The sequence below is a fragment of the Anomaloglossus baeobatrachus genome, chromosome 1, assembly GCF_048569485.1.
Source record: "Anomaloglossus baeobatrachus isolate aAnoBae1 chromosome 1, aAnoBae1.hap1, whole genome shotgun sequence".
Classification (NCBI taxonomy): Eukaryota; Metazoa; Chordata; class Amphibia; order Anura; family Aromobatidae; genus Anomaloglossus; species Anomaloglossus baeobatrachus.
In genome coordinates, this window is record NC_134353.1 from 508,707,500 (window position 1) to 508,730,954 (window position 23,455).

General features: G+C 51.7%; 1 protein-coding gene across 2 annotated transcripts in view; it reads right to left on the reverse strand.

The window, feature by feature from the left end:
• SMC2 (structural maintenance of chromosomes 2) overlaps nucleotides 1–21,845 on the reverse strand; it is a 204,560-nt gene extending 182,715 nt beyond the window's left edge. The window contains exons 1-3 of one of the 2 annotated variants that reach the window (XM_075316064.1): nucleotides 21,777–21,845; nucleotides 11,659–11,843; nucleotides 10,411–10,560 (exon numbers count right to left, since the gene is read on the reverse strand). In XM_075316064.1, coding sequence (XP_075172179.1) covers nucleotides 10,411–10,560; nucleotides 11,659–11,826 — 318 coding nt within the window. In that variant the 5' untranslated portion in view covers nucleotides 11,827–11,843; nucleotides 21,777–21,845. The remainder of the gene's footprint in view (nucleotides 1–10,410; nucleotides 10,561–11,658; nucleotides 11,844–21,776) is intronic. The other variant, XM_075316066.1, reaches the window with a different exon arrangement.
• Nucleotides 21,846–23,455: the final 1,610 nt, after the last annotated feature.

Genomic DNA, 23,455 nt, shown 5'->3' on the forward strand with positions numbered 1-23,455 from the left:
GTGCGACACGTGGGACTTAACCCCTTCATGACACCCCCTATACATGTACAGGACATGTCAGAATTGGGTGTATGAAGCGGGCTCACGGAATGAGCTCGCCCCCATGTCGGGCTGGTAATTGCTGTGTGTTACAGCCAGGACCTGCCACTAACAAATCGCAGGTGGAGCAGAGCTCTACCAGCAATGGTTATTCTCTCAAATCCTGCTGCCAAATGCTACCAGCGGGAGTTAACGAGCCCTGGCATGAGTGCCCATTGGCGCACCAGTGTTGTGATCGCACATTGCCGACGGGTTGCTATAAAATTTATTAATAAACATTAAACGATATGAAATTTAAAGATGACTTCCGGAGGAATACCAGAAGCCGTCAAGATCCAGGACTCAAGAGCCACGCCGTCAATTTGAGAGCCGCAGAATTCGGGCGGAAAGACGGACCTTGCGAGAGAAGGTCTGGACGGTCCGGGAGATACCACGGCACCTCTACGGACAGATGGAGCAGGTCTGGGTACCAAGCTCGCCTGGGCCAGTCCGGTGCAATGAGCATGACTCGACGGCCCTCCATTCTGATCTTGCGCAGGACTCTGGGCAAGAGAGCTAGAGGGGGAAACACGTAGGACAGACGAAACTGGGACCAGTCTTGAACCAAAGCGTCCGCGGCGAAGGCCTGAGGATCGTGGGAGCGAGCCACGTAAACCGGAACCTTGTTGTTGTGACGGGATGCCATTAGATCCACGTCCGGAGTGCCCCACTTGCGGCATATTGACTGAAACACTGCCGGGTGCAGGGACCACTCGCCACCGTCCACGGATTGACGGCTGAGATAATCTGCCTCCCAGTTTTCCACGCCTGGGATGTGGACTGCGGATATGGTGGACTTGGAGTCCTCCGCCCATTGAAGAATGCGTTGGACCTCCAACATTGCCAGGCGGCTGCGTGTCCCGCCTTGGTGATTGATGTAGGCAACCGCTGTCGCGTTGTCTGACTGGACTCGAATGTGCCTGCCCACCAACAAGTGGTGAAAGGCTAGGAGAGCTAGAAGCACAGCTCTGGTTTCCAGCACATTGATTGAAAGGGCTGACTCGGACAGAGTCCAAGTGCCCTGTGCTCTGTGGTGGAGATATACCGCTCCCCAGCCGGAAAGGCTGGCATCCGTGGTGAGAATCACCCAGGACGGGGCCAGGAAGGAGCGCCCCTGGGACAGAGAGAGGGGCCGAAGCCACCACTGAAGAGAGCTCCTGGTCTGTGGCGACAGAGCCACTAACCTGTGCAAGGAGGAAGGCTGCTTGTCCCAACAGCGGAGAATGTCCAGCTGCAGGGAACGCAGATGGAACTGGGCAAACGGAACAGCCTCCATTGACGCCACCATTTGACCCAGCACCTGCATCAGGCGCCTGAGGGAATAACGGCGGGGTCTCAGCAGAGAGCGCACCGCCAGTTGGAGGGACTGCTGTTTGACTAATGGCAACTTCACAAGTGCCGGCAAAGTCTCGAACTGCATCCCTAGGTAGACTCTGGGTCGGAGACAGAGTGGATTTGGGAAGATTGACAAGCCACCTGAACTGAGCTAGAGTGGCGAGAGTGAGCGAGACACTCCGCTGACAGTCCACGCTGGATGACACCTTGACTAAAGGTCGTCCAGGTAAGGAATCACTGCCACCCCCTGTAGGTGCAGGACCGCAATCACTGCTGCCATGACCTTAGTAAATACTCGAGGAGCTGTGGCCAACCCGAAAGGAAGAGCCACGAATTGGAAATGATCTTCTCCGATTGCAAAACGTAGCCAACGCTGGTGTGAAACTGCAATTGGCACATGCAGATAGGCATCTCTGATGTCGATGGATGCCAGGAGATCTCCTTGGGTCATTGAGGCAATGACTGATCGCAGAGACTCCATGCGAAAGTGCCGCACCTGAACATGCTTGTTGAGAAGCTTGAGATCCAGGATGGGCCGGAAGGAACCGTCCTTTTTGGGAACTAGGAAGAGATTTGAGTAGAAACCTCTGAACCGTTCCCGTGCGGAAACCGGTACAATTACTCCGTTGGCCTGCAAGGATGCCACGGCCTGTGAGAAGGTGGCGGCCTTGGAGCAGGGGGGAGTTGAGAGAAAAAAAATCTGTTTGGCGGGCTGGAAGAGAATTCTATCCTGTAGCCGTGGGAGATGATATCCCTTACCCACTGATCGGAGACGTGTTGAAACCACGCGTTGCCAAAGTGGGAGAGCCTGCCACCGACTAAGGACGTTGCTGGCGCGGACAGATAGTCACGAGGAGGCTGCCTTAGCGGCAGCACCTCCTGCGGTCTTCTGTGGACGCGCTTTTGGGCGCCAGTTGGATTTCTGGTCCTTGGCTGAGTTAGTGGACGAGGCCGAGGGCTTAGAGGACGACCAGTTGGAGGAACGAAAGGAACGAAACCTCGACCGATTCCTACCCTGGACAGGTTTCCTGGTTTTGGTTTGTGGCATGGAAGTACTCTTCCCGCCAGTAGCTTCCTTAATAATTTCATCCAGCTGTTCTCCGAACAGCCGGGACCCAGCAAAAGGGAGCCCCGCAAGGTACTTCTTTGAAGAAGAATCTGCCTTCCACTCTCGAAGCCACAAGATCCTGCGGATAACGAGGGAATTAGCCGAAGCCACCGCAGTGCGGTGAGAAGCCTCCAGCATGGCAGACATGGCATAGGATGAAAAAGCTGAAGCTTGGGAGGTTAAGGCAACCAATTCGGGCATAGATTCCCTGGCGAGGGAATGCATCTCCTCTAGAGAAGCAGAGATGGCTTTGAGAGCCCACAGTGCTGCAAAAGTCGGGGAAAACGAGGCCCCCGCCGCTTCGTATACGGATTTGGCCAGAAGGTCAATCTGGCGGTCAGTGGAATCCTTAAGGGAGGTGTCATCAGCCACCGACAACGGTCCGGGCTGAGAGCCTAGACACCGGAGGGTCTACCTTTGGGGAATGAGCCCACTCTTTGACCACCTCAGGTGGAAAGGGGAAGCGGTCATCAGAACCACGCTTTGGGAAGCGTTTGTCAGGACAGGCCCTGGGCTTGCTCACAGCGGCCTGAAAGGGTACATTACTTACCGGTAATGGGATTTTCCAGAGTCCACGACAGCACCCACGAGAGAGGGATCCGCCCCCTTCAGGACAGGAAACCTACAGATAAAAAAGGGGCAGTCCCCCTCCCTCATCAGTTGGTTGCAGAGAACCGGGAGAGGAACCGCCAATGAATGAATACACAAAATAGCCAGACCCCAGGACACCAAATGGTGACAAACAAACAAGAAAGGGTAGGGGTGTAAAGGGTGCTGTAGTGGACTCAGGAAAATCCCATTACCGGTAAGTAATGTACCCTTTTCCTTTCGTCCCGACAGCACCCACGAGAGACTTAGAGAGAATACACTCAGAGGGAGGGAAAAAAACCGCGCGAAGGGCCAAGCCTCCAACGGAAGACAGCGGAAGAACAAAGGCTAGCCGGCAAAGACCGGAAAAGCGGACGGAGAGGATCAGGATACAGCCGTACAATACCACCGAAGGAGACACAGGCCACATCCATCCAAGGAGGAGGCAACCGCCCAGGAGAAGGATCCGACACCGAGGAGGCCAGGGGAACCCGCAGCACCACAGACGAGAGGGGAACAGCATCCCACAGCCATCGGGACAAGGGACGGCACGCCACACGAGGACCACCGCCGGAATCCTGAAAGACAAAGAACAAAAAACAAAGACCAACCCCGCCGCCAAGGGGCCGACCTAGCGATACAGACGAGGACAGAGCCCCCCCACGAACAGGCAGCGAAACGAAGAACGGAGAAGACACCCTGCGCGGGAAGAAAAATCCCGAAGACACCCGCTCGGCAGAAGAACAACCGGACCGGAACACCGCAAGGCAGGAAGGACCAACGGACAGGGCCGGACAGGCGCAAACACGCCCCGCAGAAGCAAGGGCGACCAAGAGAAAGCACCGCAACGGACAAGGAGGAGAAGAGACGCAGAGGCGAAGCAGGAAGCCCAAGGCGCCAGGCAAGGCGGAAGGCCAGGGAGGCGCAAGGCGGCAGCGGCGCAAGGCCAAGGCAGGAAGGACCAACCAGGAGCGTCGCAAGAAGCAAGCACATACGACCAGGAGGCCCCAAGGCACAGAGGCCCCAAGGCCCAGAGGCCCAGAGCCCAAGAGGTCCCGCGCCCAAGAGGCCCAGAGGCCAAGAGGCCCAGAGGCCAAGAGGCCCAGAGGCCAAGAGGCCCAGAGGCCCAGAGGCCAAGAGGCCCAGAGGCCAAGAGGCCCAGAGGCCAAGAGGCCCAGAGGCCCAGAGGCCCAGAGGCCCAGAGGCCAAGAGGCCAAGAGGCCAAGAGGCCAAGAGGCCAAGAGGCCCAGAGGCCAAGAGGCACAGAGGTCAAGAGGCCCAGAGGCCCCGAAGCCAAGAGGCCCAGAGGCCCAGAGGCATAGAGGCACGGAGGACAAGAGGCCCAGAGGCCCAAAGGCCAAGAGGCCAAGAGGCCCAGAGGCCAAGAGGCCCAGAGGCCAAGAGGCCAAGAGGCCAAGAGGCCAAGAGGCCAAGAGGCCAAGAGGCCAAGAGGCCCAGAGGCCCAGAGGCCAAGAGGCCCAGAGGCCAAGAGGCACAGAGGCCAAGAGGCACAGAGGCCAAGAGGCACAGAGGCCAAGAGGCACAGAGGCACAGAGACCAAGAAGCCAAGAGGCACAGAGGCCAAGAGACACAGAGGCCAAGAGACACAGAGGCACGGGGCCCGGAAGGCACAGAGGCACAGAGGCCCGGAAGGCACACGGAGGCCCGGAAGGCACACGGAGGCCCGGAAGGCACACGGAGGCCCGGAAGGCACACGGAGGCCCGGAAGCCACACGGAGGCCCGGAAGCCACACGGAGGCCCGGAAGCCACACGGAGGCCCGGAAGCCACACGGAGGCCCGGAAGCCACACGGAGGCCCGGAAGCCACACGGAGGCCAGGGAGCCACACGGAGGCCAGGGAGCCACACGGAGGCCAGGGAGCCACACAGAGGCCAGGGAGCCACACAGAGGCCAGGGAGCCACACAGAGGCCAGGGAGCCACACAGAGGCCAGGGAGCCACACAGAGGCCAGGGAGCCACACAGAGGCCAGGGAGCCACACAGAGGCCAGGGAGCCACACAGAGGCCAGGGAGCCACACAGAGGCCAGGGAGCCACACAGAGGCCAGGGAGCCATACAGAGGCCAGGGAGCCACACACAGAGGCCAGGCAGCCACAGAGACCAGGAACCCGAGAAGCCTGAGGCACCGAGGCAGGAGGCATGAGGCCAGGAGGCAACCGAGGCGCGTGGCCAGGAGCCCAAGGCGCAGAGACAGTACACACAGAGGCCCGAAGGCAGGAGGCACCGAGGCCAGGAGGCACACAGACCCGAGGCTAAGAAGGCACAGAGGCCCGAGGCCAGAAGTCACAGAGGCCCGAGGCCAGAAGTCACAGAGGCCCGAGGCCAGAAGTCACAGAGGCCCGAGGCCAGAAGGCACAGAGGCCCGAGGCCAGAAGGCACAGAGGCCCGAGGCCAGAAGGCACAGAGGCCCGAGGCCAGAAGGCACAGAGGCCCGAGGCCAGAAGGCACAGAGGCCCGAGGCCAGAAGGCACAGAGGCCCGAGGCCAGAAGGCACAGAGGCCCGAGGCCAGAAGGCATAGCGGCCCCAAGGCCAGGAGGAACAGCGGTCAAAGGCAAGGATGAACAGCGGCCCCAGGCCAGGAGGCACCAAGGGCAGGCAGCACAGAGGGCCAAGGCCATGAGGTACAAAGGACCAAGGGCAGGCAGCATAGAGGAACATAGGCACAAGCCAGGAAGCACGCGGCCCGGAAGCACGATGCCGAGAGACACAGAGGCCCGAGGCCAGGAGGCCCGGGGCCAGGAGGAACAGGGACCAGGAGGCCCTGAGACCCAACGTCAGAAGGCGCAAAGGCCAGGAGGCTCAGAGGCTGGGAGGGCCCGAGGCCCGGAGGACCCGAGACCAGAGGTCAGGAGGCCCAGAGGCCAGAAAAAACACACAGGCCACATGGGCCAGGACATACAGAATGCACAGGGGCCCGGAGGACACAGAGGCCACAGGGGCCCCGAGGCCACAGGGACCAGGAGGGCACAGAGGCCCCAGGGGCCAAGAACCCACAGAGACCAGGAACCCACAGGGGGCCATCACGAGTCCATAGAGCCCACAGGAGCCAGGAGCCTACAGGGGCCAGGAGTCCACAGAGGCTACAGGAGCCAGGAGTCCATAGAGGCCACGAGGCCCAGGAGTCCACAGAGGTCATGAGGGCCAGGAGTCTCAGAGAGGCCCGAGGGCCAGGAGTCCACAGAGGCCACGAGGGCCCGGAGTCCACAGAGGCTACAGTGGCCCGGAGTCCACAGAGGCCTTACAGGGGCCATGAGTCCACAGAGGCCTTACAGGGGCCATGAGTCCACAGAGGCCTTACAGGGGCCATGAGTCCACGGAGGCACAGGGGGCCAGGCAAACACAGAGGCTACAGGGGCCCCTGGCCATGCGGCAGAATCCAGCTCCAAAGTCCGATCAGGAAGCCACACAGCCCGGCCCGAAGCCATGTACCGACCCCGGACTAGCGCAGGCAGGGACTCCGGGACGATCCTCCTTGCACTGCCGGGACACCGCCGAGGAGACAGAGCGGGGACGCAGCCCCGGACACATCGCACCCGCCGTGCAACCGGAGGCGCAGCCCGCGCCACAGGGAGAGGCGCCGGCCGCCGAGCACCGACAGCAACTTACCCCGCGTCCGGCTCAGGAAGGAGGGATCCACGGCCTTCACAAGGAACCTGCCCGGTCCACTCCCCCGGAAGCGCTCCAGTGCACTTCCGGGTCACGGCAGCAGAGAGCGCGCGGACACGGCAGGGCTCCCCCTGCCGTCACAGAGCCAGGCGCGCGCAGGTGCCGGCGTCATTACCCCGGAGGCAAAGCCGAACCAAGGGGAAGAGGACGAGGCGCACCGTAGGACTGAGTCCACGAGGGGAGCTCCACCGACCGTGCTTCTGGACCTAGAGCTCCGCCGTTCCCACGGAGACCGCACGGACTCAACCGGACCCAGGTACTGTAGGTTCCTCTCCATTCAGGACAGGAAACCAACTGATGAGGGAGGGGGACTGCCCCTTTTTTATCTGTAGGTTTCCTGTCCTGAAGGGGGCGGATCCCTCTCTCGTGGGTGCTGTCGTGACGAAAGGAAAAACTGGAGTGGTTAAAGAACACACTCTTTGCTCTCTTAGGCGAGGTAAACTGGTGCTTTTCTGCCAGAGAGGGTTGCTCCTCTGATACTGGCAGATTGAGATCCAGTACAGAATTAATGGAGGCAATCAAGTCACTAACATCTGAGTCACTTTCGGACAGATCAATGGGGTACATGGAGGTAGCCTCCGAGCCCCCTGTAAAAGGCATCCTCCTCATCCTGCGAGTCAGCTCCTGAATCAGAGCCGCGGGACGAGGAGGGAGAAGGAACCCTGCGTCTCTTCTCAGGAGGACGGGGTCTGGGACCAGATGATGAATCCTCTGTGAGCTCCGGTCCTGAGAGACCCCTAGCAGCAGAGGCACCCTGTGAAGGGGGCTGATGCATGGTCAGCAAAGTCCTGGACAAAAGTCCCATGGACTCAGCAAAAGACTGGGAGATAGACCTAGAAAAAGATTCTACCCAAGCCGGGGTTTCAGCCACAGGAGCAGGAGCAGCCTGAGAGACCACTGGGGGTGAGACTCCAGGCTGTGGCACTGCCAAATTAGAGCAGGCATCACAATGTGGACAGGTGCTCGGTTCAGGCAGCAGAAGCTTACATGCAGTGCATACTGAATAAAGCTTTGGAGCCTTGCTCCTCGTGTGAGACATGCTGCTGGAGTGGGGGCTCTGCAAGAGAATGAACCCCAGAGAGTATATACAGAGGTCCACAACCAGAGGTTGTGGCTTACCAGACCGCTGAAGCGGTGTTGTGTGCCCTCCAGATCCCAAAGCCCGGACCTCCAAACACAGCACCCAGCAGGGATGCAGACCAGCGCTGAGTGAATCTGAGAAAATGGCCGCCGGAGCGAGGAGAGGAGGCGGGACTTGCTCTAAAGAGCGGGATCTGGAGGGCCATAGAAAGCTACAGGGGAGGAGGGACGCCCCAGCAGTGGGGAGTGTCCCTCCCCTGTGCAGAACAGCCGCCGGGCGGAGCAGAGCCTGTCCCTCTGCATGAGTGACATGCGAGGGCAGTGAAACTGAAACTAGGCCTCCGGCGAAGCCGGGGCCTAAATTAGAGCGGCGAGGTCGGCGCGCAGGCACCATCAGCGCGGTTCTCGTGCGACAGCTAAAGAACCCGCTGGAAATGCCAGTAAACACAGCAAGCACACTCTCCCCAACAAATAAAGCACAGGGACCCCCATAAATAAACGTCTCAGGTACTTAGCTGCCGAGACGCAGGGCCAGGTCCCTGGGGATAAGTGCTCCGGTCCAGTAGGGTCCTGAAGGGCTGCGGATGGAGACCGGCCTCCTGCCAGGCATGGAGACCGTGCTGGCTCCCACTTCAAGCCAGAGCCCAGGAGGGATGGTGAAGGAGCGCGGCATGTAAGGCTCCAGCCTTGGAAATCAACCTTAACAACACCGCCGACACAGTGGGGTGAGAAGGGACATGCCGGGAGTCCAGACGTGGACCCGCTTTTCTTCAAACTCTTTCCAAAAATCAAACAAATCAGATGAGAATGCATGTGTGGATGTATGCCTCCTGAACACAAAGCGATAAACTGGCTAGATCTGGTTCTCCAGGGGGTGTATAAGCTCAGAGGGAGGAGCTACACTTTTAAGTGTAGTACTTTGTGTGTCCTCCGGAGGCAGAAGCTAAACACCCATGGTCTGGGTCTCCCATAGGAACGATAAAGAAAAAATAAATTGTAATATATAAATAAATAATATATATATATATATATATACATACATACATACATACATACACACACATGTACATTATATAAATATACACACACACAGTATTACCACATTCAGAGAAGTCTGATCAAAATCTAATAATTAGCACGATCTACATACATTTTTTTATTTATTTATTTTCTTTAGTGTAAGTGGCAAAATTACATTTTATTTTTTTTTTTTGCTGCAATACCACAAAACATGCAGTGAGAAGCGATCAAAACGTCATATCTACCCCAAAAAAGGCCCTTAAGCGGGCTTTACACGCTACAATATATCTAACAATGTGTCGGCGGGGTCACGTCGTAAGTGACGCACATCCAGCATCGTTAGTGGTGTTGTAGCATGTGAAACCTACGTGCGATTGTACGAAAAAACGTTGATCGCATACACGTCGCTCATTTACTAAAAATTGCACATCCGGTTGTTCAATGTTCCCGTGGCAGCACACATCGCAGTGTGCGACACCCCGGGAATGATTAACTGCAGCTTACCTGCGACCGCCGGCAATGCGGAAGGAAGGAGGTGGGCGGGATGTTACGTCCCACTCATCTCCGCCCCTCCGCTTCTATTGGGCGGTCGCTGTGTGACGTCGCTGTGACGCCGAACGTCCCTCCCCCTTCAGGAAGTGGATGTTCGCCGCACACATCGAGGTCGTATGGAAGGTAAGCACGTGTGACGGGGGTTAATAGTTTGTGCGACACAGGCAACAAATTGAACGTGCCGCACATACGATGGGGGCGGGTCACATCGCATACGATATCGCATGTGAAATTGTAAGGAGTAAAGCAGACTTTACACTGCTTGATTGACTGAAAAAGCAAAACAATACGGGTCTTAGAAAATGACGACACAACCCCTCAATTTTTATTGCTAATTTCTGACACTTCTTCACAACTAAAATAATTTAAAAAGATAAAAAAAAGCAAGCCATTTGGGATTGCCGTAGTGTATACAGATATGGCGAAGGTACACATGGTAATAAACCATGTCTATATTCTCTCAGGAAGCAGAGCTTCATCATCTTGTGAAAGTTGCGTTTTTTCATGCGTTTGCGCAGCGTTTTAAACTGCAGCGTAAATGCATGCGTTCTGCGTCCCCAGCAAAGTCTATGAGAAGTTCGCAAATTCAATGGGAACGCTGCGTTTTAAAACGCAGCGTTTTGCATGCCAAATTTTTGACAAAATCGATGTGTTCTAAAAAGCAACATATCACTTCTTTTGTGTTTTGGATGTTTTTCCCACTCTGTCTATGGCAGAGCAAGCATCCAGAACGCATGAATTCTGCATCCATTCTGCATTCAAAATGCCTCGAAAATGCAGCGTTTTGAAACGCACATGCAGGGACATGCAGAATATTTTTCACGGCAGAACGCAACGTGCGCACATAGCCTTAGAACATCGGTGCAGGAAGAACAATGGACTGCGAGGACATTTAGTGTATGGGCAATCCAGAACAGTTAAAGAAAAAATATCTTGAGCCTGATTGCAGTGTGAAACCTTACCTGTCTCGTCACAGTGATTTCATCATGTGCCTCAAATCCTAGCGGGCTCTGCTTTTTGTCAAGATTATCAAACGTTATAGATACTGTAGCTTTTGTTATTCCAGCTTGACCATTTTTATACACAAGATCCTGCAAGTTGGAGGCTCTTACCTGTAAAAATTAAATACCAATAAATTGTTTTTTAATATCTTGAAGTTTAGAAAGGGTGACCATAGCACATGTATGCTTATGAGACTGCTGAGCTCAAGTCGGGAGACAGGCGGCAAGTCCGTACCTCATAGTCTGTACACAGACATTTGGATTCTAAACTATAGTTGGGTTTTAATGTTGTGGCAGAATCCAAAGTCACTTTCACGGGCAAATCAGCACCATTATAACTGTTTTGCTGTAAAATCACTGGACCACCAATAATCAAACTGCTTCTAAGCTCAATTTGAGACCATGCTGACATGTATGTTCACCTACATTCTGTGGACCTAGCATAGAGAGTGACAAGTCACATTTGTTCCTTAAGGTACCGTCAAACATAACGAGATCGCTAGCGAGATCGCAGCTGAGTCACGGTTTCTGTGACGCAGTAGCGATCCTGTTAGCGATCTCGTTATGTGTGACATCTACCAGCGATCAGGCCCCTGCTGTGAGATCTCTAGTCGTTGCTGAATGGTTAGGCCATTTTCTTCAAAGGCGATGTCCTGCTGGGCAGGACACATCGCTGTGTGACATTTGTGTGATAGGATCACAGTGACTACTGTGATCGTTATACAGGTCACTACTGCGACCTGTATCGTTCCTGCATCGTTGGTAAGGTCTGACTGTGTGACATCTCACCTGCGACCTCCCACGACTTACCAGCGATCCCTATCAGGTCACATCGTTTTCGGGATCGCTGGTAAGTCGTGTGTGACTGGGCCTTTAGGCTACAGTAAATTTGCTGTATGCATAAATATTTATTCTCAACTATTATTCTGGCTTGTCAAAAGAGACTTGCAGCAGTAACTGCAGCAAAAGGTGATCCTACACAGTATTGACTCAATATGTATCATGTATCATTTTCTTTACACTTCACCAATACTTGCTACTTAGTGTTGTTATATCACATAAAATCCCAATAAATTATGTTTAAGATTGTGGGTGGAACGTGAAAAGAAAAATGTGGAAAGGTTCACGGAGTATGAATCCTTCTTCAATGCACTGTACTGTACAGAGGGGGAAATGTCTTCAAATAACATCTACAAATTTATGTGTTACCTGGGTAAGATTGGAGATGCCAAGGAGGAAGCAAATAGAATCCAGAATATTGGACTTGCCACTGCCATTAAGTCCAGTAATGGCATTGAAAAATGGATCAAAGCAATTGATCTCAGTCCTCTGAGCATAGGACTTAAACCCTTCGATGATAATGGACTTTATGTGCATCTTGGAGTCTGCTCTACCTGAAAGAGAAAAAAAAAAAAATATGGGTTCTGTACACATGACAAGATGTGGTATATGCAACGAGTTTGGCCACCATTTATAAAACTTTACTAAAAATAGGGACTTCTGTACAGTATAATAAAAATACTAAGTTGCGCTCATCTGGCGATTCCCTATCACCACTGGTGGACCTTGCCAGTCTTTGACTTGTACTGTAGTGCTAGCAAGGCATAAATCACCACGTTAGCGCTGCAGCTAAATTTGTATAGTTCTATTAAGTGTTAAAAAAAGAGAAATCAGAAAATAAAAAAAAATAAAAACCTGTTTGCCTGTGTCACCATGTTTTGAAACGCATAACATTTTCATTTTTTCAGGTACAGGAGCGGTGTCAGGGGTTTTTTTTTTGGTTTTTTTTATTTCTGCGTGCCTAGCTGACCTTTTTATTACTGTTTACTTACTGTATTTTTAAGGAGTTTTGCAGTGAAAAATATAGTTCTGGTGTTTCAACTCCTCTTTATTTTTACAGTATTTACGGATAGTTATTTTTATATTCTGGTAGATTGGACTATTATGGATGCAGTGATACCAACTGTGTTTTATTTCTTTATTTGTCCCATTATTGGACTTGAACTTGTGATATCATTATACTATACAGTGGGGCCGTTCTGGGAGTGTGCTTGTAAACCAAGTTACTCGTCTAGCAAAGCAAGATTTCCCATAAGAAATAATGGAAGCTCAGACAATTCGCTCCACAACTTGTGCAATGTCCCATCCTAGTCCCCTATTGTACACACACACACACACACACACACCTAACTCCTGGTTCTTGTAGTTCGCAGGTATATGTTGTGTATCGGGTAACCACCGTGACTGATGCCGGCGCTTCCACTGCCAGCCTTTGAGAAGCGGCTGACAGCGAAAGTTCCTTCATCGTCGTGATTGTTACCCAATACACATCAAGCACCGGCGTATTACAAGAACCAGGAGGCCGGCAATGGAACGGAAGGTAAGGTGAGCATAATGTTTGTGTGCCCTGCAAGAGCGCGTCAGAGCACAGTGAAAGTACGGAACCGGAAGTGTGTGCGGTGAGTATTTGCTCATACAGCAAAGATTGCTCATAAACCGAGTTATAAATTTACAGCAAGCTTTGCTCCTATAGCGAAATAAGGTACCGTCACACAACGAGATTGCTAGCGAGGTCGCTGCTGAGTCACGGTTTCTGACGCAGTAGCGATCCCGTTAGCGATCTTGTTATGTGTGACACCTACCAGCGATCAGGCCCCTGCTGTGACATCGTTAGTCATTGCAGAATGGTCCAGGCCATTTTCTTCAAAGGTGATGTCTTGGTGGGCAGGACACATCACTGTGTTTGACACAATGTGACAGGGTCACAGTGACAGCAGAGATCATTATACAGGTCGCTACTGCGACCTGTATCGTCCCTGCATCGTTGGTAAGATCTGACTGTGTGACATCTCACCAGCAACCTCCCAGCGATCCCTATCAGGTCGCATCGTTTTTGGGATCGCTGGTAAGTCGTTGTGTGTCACTGAGCCTATACTCGCACACCAAGTTACTCGTAAACCGAGATTCCACTGTATACTGCAATCTCACTGAGAAGACTGACAGATAAACCGTGATATCAAAACTACAGGAAGGAGCCCAGTGATTGCCATACTGCCAGAATCAGACTCTGTCCCTACTTTATGCTGCCCTCTAACTGTGAAACAAACCTGGTGACAGATTGATTTTTACAGATAAATGCAAGGTAACAATCTAAAATGGGATTTTCAATAAAGCATTTCACCCATAGTGGTGAAGTTTAAAAAATAAAATGGTAAAATGATATTCACTTCCCTGAGAAGCGCTGCTCTTCTGATCTCACAGCTATGCCCTCCGCCGGAATTATTTGGCAAGGGACGTTACATGATGGCTGCAGACAGTCATTTACTGGGATGGAAGCAGAATTGTAGAACAGTTCAAGACTACAGACCACCCCTAAGCAGTCCATCGGGGGGCACAGCTGTCAGAGCAGCTATCCATAGAGAGGAACAGTACAGTTTCCTAGATTTTATTACACCCAACTTGGACAGAATAAGCTTCAATTTAAATCTAGCAGAAAACTAGTGACTTTCTAATAATACATTTACCTATAAAAAAAAAAAAAAAAAGTGTAACAGGTGGCAGAGCAGTCAGATATGTCACATCCCCATGTTATATTATCCAGAGGTCTGAGTCAAGTTCGTCAGCTATAGTCATGAGATGCCAGTATGTGTATATTTGATTGTTCATCAGTAAGGCTGGTTTCACACTACGTCTTTTTAACATCCGTTGAAAACGTTTTTTTAGCGGAAGTACGGATCCTGCTTTTACAGCAAATAACGTATGCAAACGCATGTGTTATTTTGCAGGATCCTGCACTGGATGTTTAGGGGCGGGCACTGGAGTCATGTGATCGGGAGTGAGGGGAGCTAGACTGGGAGCCGGCATCTGACAGCTGCAGACGCTGGTAACCAAGGTAAACATCGGCCTTGGATACCCGATATTTATCTTGGTTACGAGTGTCTGCAGCTGCTAGGAGCAGGGCTGCCTGCACACGTAACCAACGTAAACATCGGGTAACTAAGAGAAGTGGTTACGCGATATTTACCTTGGTTACGAGTGTCCGCAGCTGTCAGGTGGGAGAGAGAGGGAGGGGAGGAAGGGGGAAAGACAGAGATAGAGAGAGAGAGGGTGAGGGAGGGAGTAGAGAGATAGACAGATCACGCGAGACTGGTTCTGGGCATGCTCAGTACTTTCTGGGCATGCTCAGTACAAAAGCAGGATCCTGTCTATCAGCACGCCAGCGTTCACATGCGTTTGCGTGCGTTATAGTCAGGATCCAGCAATTTGCAGTATTTGGACGGAGCTCAAAAACGCTACAAGTAGCGTTTTTGAAACATGTTAAAAAACTGCAAGTCACTGGATCCTCACTATAACGCACGCAAACGCAGGTGAACGGATGTTTACGCGAGTCCATTGCAAATGCATTGAAATGAAAACGCATTTGCACTGGATCCGCTTGTCCGCTAAAATAACGTTAAGGACGGATGTTAAAAAGACGTAGTGTGAAACCAGCCTAAGTGATCCTCTATTCAAATGCTAATTACAAGGATCTTCTAAGATCTGGAGTCACATGAACGTATGGTATCTGATGTGAGAGCACAGGATGCAATATGCTAATGACCCTCAGCTCAGGCTCTGCTGCGAGCGTGAGCAAGTGTCATTATACGGTGATCCGATCCGGCAATCGGATCACACCTGTGGAGGAGAGGGAGTGATCTCTACATTGTCAGCCTGTGCGTACAGTTCGGTCCAGAAATATTTGGACAGTGACACAAGTTTTGTTATTTTAGCTGTTTACAAAAACATGTTCAGAAATACAATTATATATATAATATGGGCTGAAAGTGCACACTCCCAGCTGCAATATGAGAGTTTTCACATCCAAATCGGAGAAAGGGTTTAGGAATCATAGCTCTGCAATGCATAGCCTCCTCTTTTTCAAGGGACCAAAAGTAATTGGACAAGGGACTCTAAGGGCTGCAATTAACTCTGAAGGCGTCTCCCTCGTTAACCTGTAATCAATGAAGTAGTTAAAAGGTCTGGGGTTGATTACAGTTGTGTGGTTTTGCATTTGGAAGCTGTTGCTGTGACCAAACAACATGCGGTCTAAGGAACTCTCAATTGAGGTGAAGCAGAACATCCTGAGGCTGAAAAAAAAGAAAAAATCCATCAGAGAGATAGCAGACATGCTTGGAGTAGCAAAATCAACAGTCGGGTACATTCTGAGAAAAATGGAATTGACTGGTGAGCTTGGGAACTCAAAAAGGCCTGGGCGTCCACGGATGACAACAGTGGTGGATGATCGCCGCATACTTTCTTTGGTGAAGAAGAACCCGTTCACAACATCAACTGAAGTCCAGAACACTCTCAGTGAAGTAGGTGTATCTGTGTCTAAGTCAACAGTAAAGAGAAGACTCCATGAAAGTAAATACAAAGGGTTCACATCTAGATGCAAACCATTCATCAATTCCAAAAATAGACAGGCCAGAGTTAAATTTGCAGAAAAACACCTCATGAAGCCAGCTCAGTTCTGGAAAAGTATTCTATGGACAGATGAGACCAAGATCAACCTGTACCAGAATGATGGGAAGAAAAAAGTTTGGAGAAGAAAGGGAACGGCACATGATCCAAGGCACACCACATCCTCTGTAAAACATGGTGGAGGCAACGTGATGGCATGGGCATGCATGGCTTTCAATGGCACTGGGTCACTTATGTTTATTGATGATATAACAGCAGACAAGAGTAGCCAGATGAATTCTGAAGTGTACCGGGATATACTTTCAGCCCAGATTCAGCCAAATGCCGCAAAGTTGATCGGACGGCGCTTCATAGTACAGATGGACAATGACCTCAAGCATACAGCCAAAGCTACCCAGGAGTTCATGAGTGCAAAAAAGTGGAACATTCTGCAATGGCCAAGTCAATCACCAGATCTTAACCCAATTGAGCATGCATTTCACTTGCTCAAATCCAGACTTAAGACGGAAAGACCCACAAACAAGCAAGACCTGAAGGCTGCGGCTGTAAAGGCCTGGCAAAGCATTAAGAAGGAGGAAACCCAGCGTTTGGTGATGTCCATGGGTTCCAGACTTAAGGCAGTGATTGCCTCCAAAGGATTCGCAACAAAATATTGAAAATAAAAATATTTTGTTTGGGTTTGGTTTATTTGTCCAATTACTTTTGACCTCCTAAAATGTGGAGTGTTTGTAAAGAAATGTGTACAATTCCTACAATTTCTATCAGATATTTTTTTTCAAACCTTCAAATTAAACGTTACAATCTGCACTTGAATTCTGTTGTAGAGATTTCATTTCAAATCCAATGTGGTGGCATGCAGAGTTCAACTCGCGAAAATTGTGTCACTGTCCAAATATTTCTGGACCTAACTGTATATCGCACTCCACTTGGATGACATCTAAGTGCAGTCCGATATTGTACTCGCACCCATAAACTTGTATGGGTGCGAGCGATCGAGACGCGCAGACAATCGCAGCAGGCTGCAATTTTTTCCTCAGGCTGTTTAGGGCTGAGGGAAAACTCGCAGATGTAAGCTGTAGCATTGTCTTACATGGGGCTGAGTGCAATGCCAGATTTTCTCACATTGCACTTGTGAGAGTCATACACAAGTGTGACTCCTGCCTAAGGCCGGCATCACACTTGTCATTAACTTGCATGAGTGCAATGCAAGAAAATCTCGCATTGCACTCGGACCAATGTTAAGCAATGAGGCAGCTCCCATCTGCTATTTTTTTCTCAGCTCAAATCGTACTGAGTGGGGAGGGCGGGGGGAAATCGCAGCATGCTGCAATTTTTAGAGCTTCTTGCATGAGTCACTCCAATGCAAGTCTATAGGTGCGAGAAAAAAAAACGGATGTCACACGGACAGCACATACACCATCCTAGTGACATGCGTTTTTCTAAATACATTTATCGCATGTTGCAGAGAACACTGTAAATGAATGAGGTCTGTCGATGTCAGTCAATCTCTCTGTCAGTCGGTCTCTCCCTCTCGGTCCCTCTCTCTTTCTGTCGGTCGGTCTCTCCCAGCCTCTCTCTTATACTCACCGATCACCGGCGCAGCCGATGCACAGCTGTCACAAAGCTCCGGCAGCTTTTACTCTTTTGAAAAAGCCGGACGCTCATTATTCCATCACATATTCGCTGCTTTCCCCGCCCACCGGCGCCTACGATTGGTTGCAGTCAGACACGCCCCCACATTGAGTGACAGCTGTCTCACTGTAACCAATCACAGCTGCTGGTGGGCGGGTCTATATCGTGCAGTAAAATAAAAATAAAATTAAAAAAAAAAAACTGCATGCGGTTCCCCCCCCTCCCCATTTTGATACCAGCCAGGGTAAAGCCATACAGCTGGAGGCTGGTATTGTCAGGATGGAGAGCCCCACGTTATGGGAAGCCCCCCACCCTAAAAATATCAGCCAGCAGCCACCTGGAATTGCCGCATCCATTAGATGCGATAGTCCTGGAACTTTACCAGGCTCATCCCGAATTGCCCTGGTGCGGTGGCAATCGATGTAATAAGGAGTTAATGGCAGCAGCCTATAGCTGCTACTAAGTCCTAGGTTAATCATGGCAGATGTCTCCCCGAGATACCTTCCATGATTAACCTGTAAGTTAAAGAAAATAAACACATACACCCAAAAATCCTTTACTTGGAATAAATGACAAAAAAAAACACCACCCTCTTTCACCACTTTAATAAAGTCCCCAAATACCCCGCCAGGTCCACAGAGGTCCCACGACGCTTTCAGCTCTGCTATATCGGAAGCTGACAGAGCGACCACAGACCACGACCGCTGTCTGTGAGCTCCACAGAGCAACTGAAGTGAGTCACGCTATCAGCGATGACATAACTCAGGTTACCCGTGGCCACAGATCTCAGTGGGAGGACTTCTGCTGTGGCCGCGGGTAACCTGTGCGATCAGCGGTGCCGTCACTGAGATCACTTCAGTCACTCAGGGGATTTGCGGTCACAGGTGAGACCTTCACCGTTAACCGAAAATCACGCCACGACACACAGACAGAGCCGCGGGATGACAATGAAGTCGGGTGCAGTTCATCCGAGTTCATTCTGATCACGCAGCTCTGTCTGCTGTCAGTGGCCATGTAACAGAGCTGAATGGCAGATGACATAGCTGCTGAGAATAAAAACAGATCCCATACGGATCACACACGGACTACAATCTAGAGAAAAATCACAGAATCGCATTGCAGTTGCATTGCACACGGATTAACACTAGGACAGAGCTCATGCTACTTTCTAGCATGAGAATCGGTCCGATTTTCCAATCGTAAGTGTAATGCCGGCCTAAAGGAGAGAACAGCTCCACTGCCTTCAGACATTCTGATTGCTAGATGAGGCAGACCTTCTTTCTGATTGATTAGCTTCGGCCAACAGCAGTGTTGCACTACTGGTCCAAACTGTGCGCTCTGGATGCTGCTCATAGAAGGCAACCTCTGTAGCATGAGTGGAGCAGCCATGCCCTGCACCATGCCTACTGCAGACATGCCCCATGCCTTTCCTGCAGCAGATGTGCCCTGACTACTGCAGACATGCCCCATGCTTCTCCTGCAGCAGACGTACCCTGCCTGCGGCGGACATGCCCTGACTGCAGCGGACATGCAGTCCCCATACCTTTCCTGCATATGTGCCCTGACTGCGGTGGACATGCCCCATACCTTTCCTGCAGCAGACGTGCCCTGACTGCGGCAGACATGCCCCGTGCCTTTCCTACAGCAAACGTGCCCTGACTGAGGCGGACGTTGCCCATGTGATTCCTGCAACAGATATGCCCTGACTGCAGCGGATATTCCCCGTGCCTTTCCTGCAGCAGATGTGCCCTGACTGCGCTGGACATGTCCCATGCCTTTCCTGCAGCAGATGTGCCCTGACTGCACTGGACATGCCCCATGCCTTTCCTGCATATGTGCCCTGACTGCGGTGGACGTTCCCCGTACCTTTCCTGCATATGTGCCCTGACTGCGGTGGACGTTCCCCATACCTTTCCTGCATATGTGCCCTGACTGCGGTGGACATGCCCCATACCTTTCCTGCATATGTGCCCTGACTGCGGTGGACGTTCCCCATACCTTTCCTGCATATGTGCCCTGACTGCGGTGGACGTTCCCCATACCTTTCCTGCATATGTGCCCTGACTGCGGTGGACGTTCCCCATACCTTTCCTGCATATGTGCCCTGACTGCGGTGGACGTTCCCCATACCTTACCTGCATATGTGCCCTGACTGCGGTGGACGTTCCCCATACCTTTCCTGCATATGTGCCCTGACTGCGGTGGACATGCCCCATACCTTTCCTGCATATGTGCCCTGACTGCGGTGGACGTTCCCCATACCTTTCCTGCATATGTGCCCTGACTGCGGTGGACGTTCCCCATACCTTTCCTGCATATGTGCCCTGACTGCGGTGGACGTTCCCCATACCTTTCCTGCATATGTGCCCTGACTGCGGTGGACGTTCCCCATACCTTTCCTGCATATGTGCCCTGACTGCGGTGGACGTTCCCCATACCTTTCCTGCATATGTGCCCTGACTGCGGTGGACGTTCCCCATACCTTTCCTGCATATGTGCCCTGACTGCGGTGGACGTTCCCCATACCTTTCCTGCATATGTGCCCTGACTGCGGTGGACGTTCCCCATGCCTTTCCTGCATATGTGCCCTGACTGCGGTGGACGTTCCCCATGCCTTTCCTGCATATGTGCCCTGACTGCGGTGGACGTTCCCCATACCTTTCCTGCATATGTGCCATGACTGCAGTGGACGTTCCCCATACCTTTCCTGCATATGTGCCCTGACTGCGGTGGACGTTCCCCATACCTTTCCTGCATCTGTGCCCTGACTGCGGTAGACGTTCCCCATACCTTTCCTGCAGATGTGCCCTTACTGCGGTGGACGTTCCCCATACCTTTCCTGCAGATGTGCCCTGACTGCAGTGGACATGCCCCATGCCTTTCCTGCATATGTGCCCTGACTGCGGTGGACATGCCCCATATCTTTCCTGCATATGTGCCCTGACTGCGGTGGACATGCCTCATGTCTTTCCTGCAGATGTGCCCTGACTGCGGTGGACATGCCCCATGCCTTTCCTGCAGATGTGCCCTGACTGCGGTGGACATGCCCCATGCCTTTCCTGCATATGTGCCCTGACTGCGGTGGACATGCCCCATGCCTTTCCTGCAGATGTGCCCTGACTGCGGTGGACATGCCTCATGCCTTTCCTGCAGATGTGCCCTGACTGCGGTGGACGTTCCCCATACCTTTCCTGCATATGTGCTCTGCCTGCGGTGGACATGCCCCGTGCCTTTCCTGCAGATGTGCCCTGCCTGCGGTGGACATGCCCCGTGCCTTTCCTGCAGATGTGCCCTGCCTGCAGTGGACATGCCCCATGCCTTTCCTGCAGATGTGCCCTGCCTGCGGTGGACATGCCCCATGCCTTTCCTGCAGATGTGCCCTGCCTGCGGTAGACATGCCCCATGCCTTTCCTGCATATGTGCCCTGACTGTGGTGGACGTTCCCCATACCTTTCCTGCAGATGTGCCCTGACTGCGGTGGACATGCCTCATGCCTTTCCTGCAGATGTGCCCTGCCTGCGGTGGACGTTCCCCATACCTTTCCTGCAGATGTGCCCTGCCTGCGGTGGACATGCCCCATATCTTTCCTGCATATGTGCCCTGACTGCGGTGGACATGCCCCATATCTTTCCTGCATATGTGCCCTGCCTGCGGTGGACGTTCCCCATACCTTTCCTGCAGATGTGCCCTGCCTGCGGTGGACATGCCCCATGCCTTTCCTGCAGCAGACGTGCCCTGCCTGTGGCCACTGTAGACAATCACCATTTGTGGTGATTATACCAAGATAAGTCAGATGTAGCGGCAGAGAGGAAAGGCTTTTGTGTTTTTGCTATGTAATGGCATTGGCAGGTGAGAGTGCATTTATATATCACTTCTCTTTTATAAAGGGGCTGGGGACAGACGCCCACTCCAATCACAGGGATAGCATTACATATTTATGGGATTAGTGTACATAAGTCACCATCCAGGGGTCTGGGTACACGGCTATGGGAACAGACATGACCGACCAGCGCCCTGTGTGGAGGAAGGTATTCTGGGAAGCCGCTGCTTACAAAACATAAAAGGATCCCAATGTATCAAGCGTTCATCAGCATCAGCCATAATGTAAGGTGGAAGAAGAGCCGATACTCACACTCACCTGGAGAGTTAGTTAACTCGTTAACTCGTTCACTCACTCACTCACTCACTCACTCACTCACTCACTCACTCACTCACTCACTCACTCACTCACTCACCAGAGGTAGCGGACCGGCACGTCACTTTCAAGCTGAGCGCTCTTTTCGCGTCCGGTAATATAAACCGTTGTAAGCCCAGCCGAGCGTGTCCTAACTAGCGCCTGTTCTGTGTTTGCAAAAGGAAGCAGCAATAACTGGCATATGCCTGGAAGATGAATTAATTTTAAACACTCATATCCATAAATGTGCATCGTATTTACGTCATAGTAATATCCTTATGGTAGAAGTGGTGGTTCCGATACATTTTAATAAACAGGCATGATTGGGACAGCCAAACTGAAGTCACGCTCCTTGTACGAGGCCCCAGATAGGGGGAGCGTGAATTTGAATCATAGAGGTTTACTGTTGCTGCTTCGAGCGCTAAAACGTCACGTGACGCGCTCATTCCGCCATCTTTATGTAGGGCACATTTACCTTTGTGTTTTTTTCCTTTATTTATTTTCTCTTTTACATGAGAATTAATGTACAGTTTATTCATATTGAAATATATATTTTTTTATCTTTATTTTAGTTGTAGACATTTTACAGAAACAGGAATGTAACTGCAATATTAATTTTGACCAGAAGGTGGCGTGTAAAACATTGATATTTCATCTTTTTTTTCCAATAGTTTGCTGACTGTCTCTTATTCCAGTGGAACCATTTTGTGTGCACGTATGTTCGGTCACCCACGAGTTTACAGTACACAATAGTCCCTCCATAGTGCCCTTGACATCCAGCATCACAATTTGACACTGTTTATTTATGGCACGGCTTCATTGAGCGCTTATCTTACAACATATAGTTTCACAGGTATTGACAAATAAAAGGTAATAATAAATAGGGACATTATACTTGTCCAGTTACAGCGCAGGCATAATGGTGCTGCTAAATTCATCAACGCGTTTCCCCTTTCTAAAAAATATAATAGGGTTCATCAGGAGATTTATAGGAGACGGGACCCATCACACATAGCTGTTGGGATCAGAGCTCCATGTGTTCACTGAAGTGACTGAACAGCTATGTGTGATTGTGACGCCCTGGACTAGCCAGGTTGTCACGGGTAGTCCCATACACCACCCCCCCCCCCCAACCTTAGCAAGGTGACAGCAGCCAAACTACAAAACCCTTGCCACCCCCCTCCGGGTTTGATGTTCACACCAGGGGGGCGGAGCCATGCGGTTGGCTCCGCCCACCGAGGAGTTCACAGGCCCCGAGGCAGGAAAAACAGTAGTCTAGTGAAGTCTAGTCTTGACAGTGAAGTGGAGTGGAGTGAAGTTCAGGGGCAGACCTGTGCCTAGGTCTGCCATAGTCTACACAAGGTGTCTGGGTTGGAGCCCAGTCACCTCTGGCAACGAGGCAGATGGTGATGGCCACCTGCAGGAGCTGGGATTACAGCCGGTGGAACCGTAGGGACCGGGGACGGGCGGTGGCCCCCTGATACCCAACCGGGGAACCGATTGGAAACCGGAGCACCAGGAGGGGTACTCAGACCCAGTACGAGGCCCAGAAACAACCAGGCTGAGTCAAATCAACTGATTGAAGACTGGACTTTAGGACCTTTCCCACATAAGACCCGACTGAAGACAACAGCCCAACCATAGAGGTAAAGCCACTGCCCAGACATAGAGACCCGAGGTGCCAGCATCTGCGGGCAAAGAGGGCTCTCCCGACGCATATCAAACCAGGGAGCGGACTAC